This window comes from Rhagoletis zephyria, unplaced genomic scaffold (genome assembly GCF_001687245.7).
Source record: "Rhagoletis zephyria isolate East Lansing unplaced genomic scaffold, Rhagoletis_zephyria_1.1 Rzeph_scaffold_21462, whole genome shotgun sequence".
Lineage (NCBI taxonomy): Eukaryota > Metazoa > Arthropoda > Insecta > Diptera > Tephritidae > Rhagoletis > Rhagoletis zephyria.
The window spans coordinates 1-2995 of NW_016178520.1; the positions used below are offsets into that span (position 1 = coordinate 1).

Consider the following 2995-nt stretch of genomic DNA (forward strand, 5'->3'; position numbering starts at 1 on the left):
AAAAGCTTCGCGTTTCCGCAACAAAAGTTTTCGTGTCTGAACGTCGACATACGCAAAATGCTGAGGAACACAGAAAAGAATAAANAAAAGCTTCGCGTTTCCGCAACAAAAGTTTTCGTGTCTGAACGTCGACATACGCAAAATGCTGAGGAACACAGAAAAGAATAAAATTATTCAATTTGTGTGCGAAAATACATTGGATGAAATTAATATCATGCAAAGTAAGTAAATGTGTGAGTTTACGTTTATTTGAACTATGTATATGGATGTACTTGTGCTTTTGTAGGTTTGGATGATGACAAATTGGTGAAGCTCTGGACGAACTCTTTGAAGATATTCTTCTGATATAATTTTGCCGCCGTGGGATTGACCGCATTATACCGAAATCTGTTTTATGGCGAAATGACATTTTAACATCATTGGACGACAACCGTTTCCTCCAAATGCTTAGGGTCAATCGATTGCAGTTCGCTCATCTTTTAGCATTGATTCGCGACCATGGCGAATTCTATAAATCGCATGCATGCGAACAGTTTCCTATAGAGTTACAGTTAGCCGTTGTTCTATTTCGTCTTGGTTCATCAGGAGAGAGTTCATGAATAAGGAAAATCGCAGCAATTTTCGGAATAAGTGACGGTGGCACAATACCGAAAATCACCCAGAGTTTTCAAAGCAATTTTAAAATTGCAAACACGGTATATAAAATGGCCTTCAAAAACGGAACATAAAAAAATTGTTGATTTGACATACGATGAACTTCCTTTCTGTATCGGTTACATAGACGGCACCGAGCTGAAAACTGCGGAGACACCTGTGCAAAATCATAGTGCATATTTTTCAAGGACCCATGCATATTCAATTAAAGCGCAAGTGGTTTGCTAATATTCCCTTAGAGTTCGGAATGTAGTTGTTGGCCATTATGGTAGCGCCCACGATGCCAAAATATTTCGGTCTTGTGCACTTTCCAAGGAAAGGATTTTTCTCCACCCAAGAATGGATAGCCGGAGACTCCGCATATCCACTTTCAGAAAATGTCATCACACCGTACCGAAATAATTCACAACATCTTGACCGAAATAAGCGCGTAGCCTTTAATTTGCGACATAGTAAATATCGAGTTCGAATTGAACATTGTTTTGGACTTCTCAAGGAAAAGTTTGGAAGCCTAAAACAGGTGCGAATGAGGTTACACAATAACGAAAGTAAGCGACAAGCATGTGAGTGGTTTCTTGTATGCTGTATTTTGCACAACATTTTATTAGCGTCTTCAGAAGTGACGTTACCGACACTGGATATTCCACAACAAACAATGATGGCGAGCTTAAAAGACGAGCTATATATTCCCTAATGTTCGATTAAAATATATATGTGTTTTTTATATTTCACAAAAACAACTTTATTAAAACGTACATATGTAGGTAACAAAATAAAAGAATTCGAGATTTTCACCAGTTTTTGCTATTTTTTTGTTTAATGCTCATTAATTTTTTATATAAAAGTGGAGATCATTAAAAACAAAGACCATTTAAATAAAAACTTTTTTTGTACTAAAATTGAAAATTACGAGGTTTCAAACATTTTACTTAGTTTTTCTAGAAAATTGTTTGATACTTTTACAGACCATTGCATTATATTACAATAGCATTATATTGCAAATTTGAAGAATATTAAAACTCGTGTTGATATCAAATAATTTTTCTTGCTGACTGTGCTGCGGATTTTCTTCTATATAAAGTACAGCCCGCGACAAAAGGTACCACATCAATATTTTTTCCAGTTTTGACTACTTTTCATTTTTTAAGGTTCATTAATTTTGAATCAAAATTCAGCTCCTTATCTAACAAAAGCCATATAAGTCCAAATTTCAAACTTTGAACAAACATTTTAAAAATTGCAAAAACTTTTCATCCCAATTCCAAGTAATTTAATTAGTATTTCTAAATTAATAATGTAGTATAATAAAGTGACAGTCTGAAGTTGCTATTTTTACTGACGGTGTTATGCACTTTTTCTATATTGAATATTTTGGTCGCTTGGTCCCTTCGCACTCACCTTGCTTGCACACACTTTGTTTCCGCTGTAAGGAAAGACTTTGTTTTTCCAATTTAATAGTTACAAAATTTAAATATTTTTTTCTGATTTATGTAGTTTTGTCACACACAAATTTACAAATTTATTGGGTAAATGTAGTACAACACTGTGTTGACTCCGATAAGGACGCGTGCGCGTAGTCCGACGATGTTAGCTGAACTGCCTTTCGCATAATTTGGCACGATGATGGTAGGCGGCCGTGCGAGCTCGGTAATCATTTTCGGAGTTGACGTAGGTCAACTGCCAAACTGCTGCGGCCAAGGATTGCGCGCACGGCCGTCGGGTTGCGCTTTAAGCGGCGGCTTAAACATCCTCCCCGCCCTGCAGGAATGCGCTGCTTAGGGTCTCCTGCAGTTCTTTCAGCGCGCGGATCGCGTTGCCCAGGGCGCGGTTAGTGGTGCGGCCCTGATAGTTGGCCGTTTGCGGGCCTTGGGGGGTGCGCGCAATTGTGCGTCAGGCGGTCTTCTTGCGTGGCGGTTGCGATGCCTGATTGCGCATATTGTGCTCCTGATTGCGCGGGTTTTGCGCCTTTTGCTCCGGGCTTCCCTTGATGGTGGGCGTCTTTACTCGCTTACGTGCAGGTGGGTTGCTGCTTTCGTTTGCCCGTGCACGCATGGTTGTTGGCTGCCATATGCAGCAGCGTGTGGTGCGCTAGCCCGTAGGTCTTGCAGCTGCCTGGCGAGTCGCACTCCCCCGTAGTGTGGGTGAGGGCAAGGTAGTTGATGGCAGTAACCCTGTGCGCGGGCTACTCCCAACCGTTGTGGCGGCTTCATCGCCTTGAAGGCCGAGCACGTCCGCAAGGCGTGGTACCGGTGGCAGAGCCGGCATTGTAGGCAGTTTTCCGTTTCCGCCGTTGGAGCCAGGGGCATGCCTTCCTTGATGCCATGATGTCTTCGATCTGGAA

At 41.2% G+C, this 2995-nt stretch overlaps 1 protein-coding gene across 1 annotated transcript in view; it reads right to left on the minus strand.

The window, feature by feature from the left end:
* Positions 1-2860: 2860 nt before the first annotated feature.
* LOC108381116 (uncharacterized) overlaps positions 2861-2995 on the minus strand; it is a 4898-nt gene continuing 4763 nt past the window's right edge. The window contains exon 3 of the mRNA XM_017637523.1: positions 2861-2989. Coding sequence (XP_017493012.1) covers positions 2861-2989 — 129 coding nt within the window. The remainder of the gene's footprint in view (positions 2990-2995) is intronic.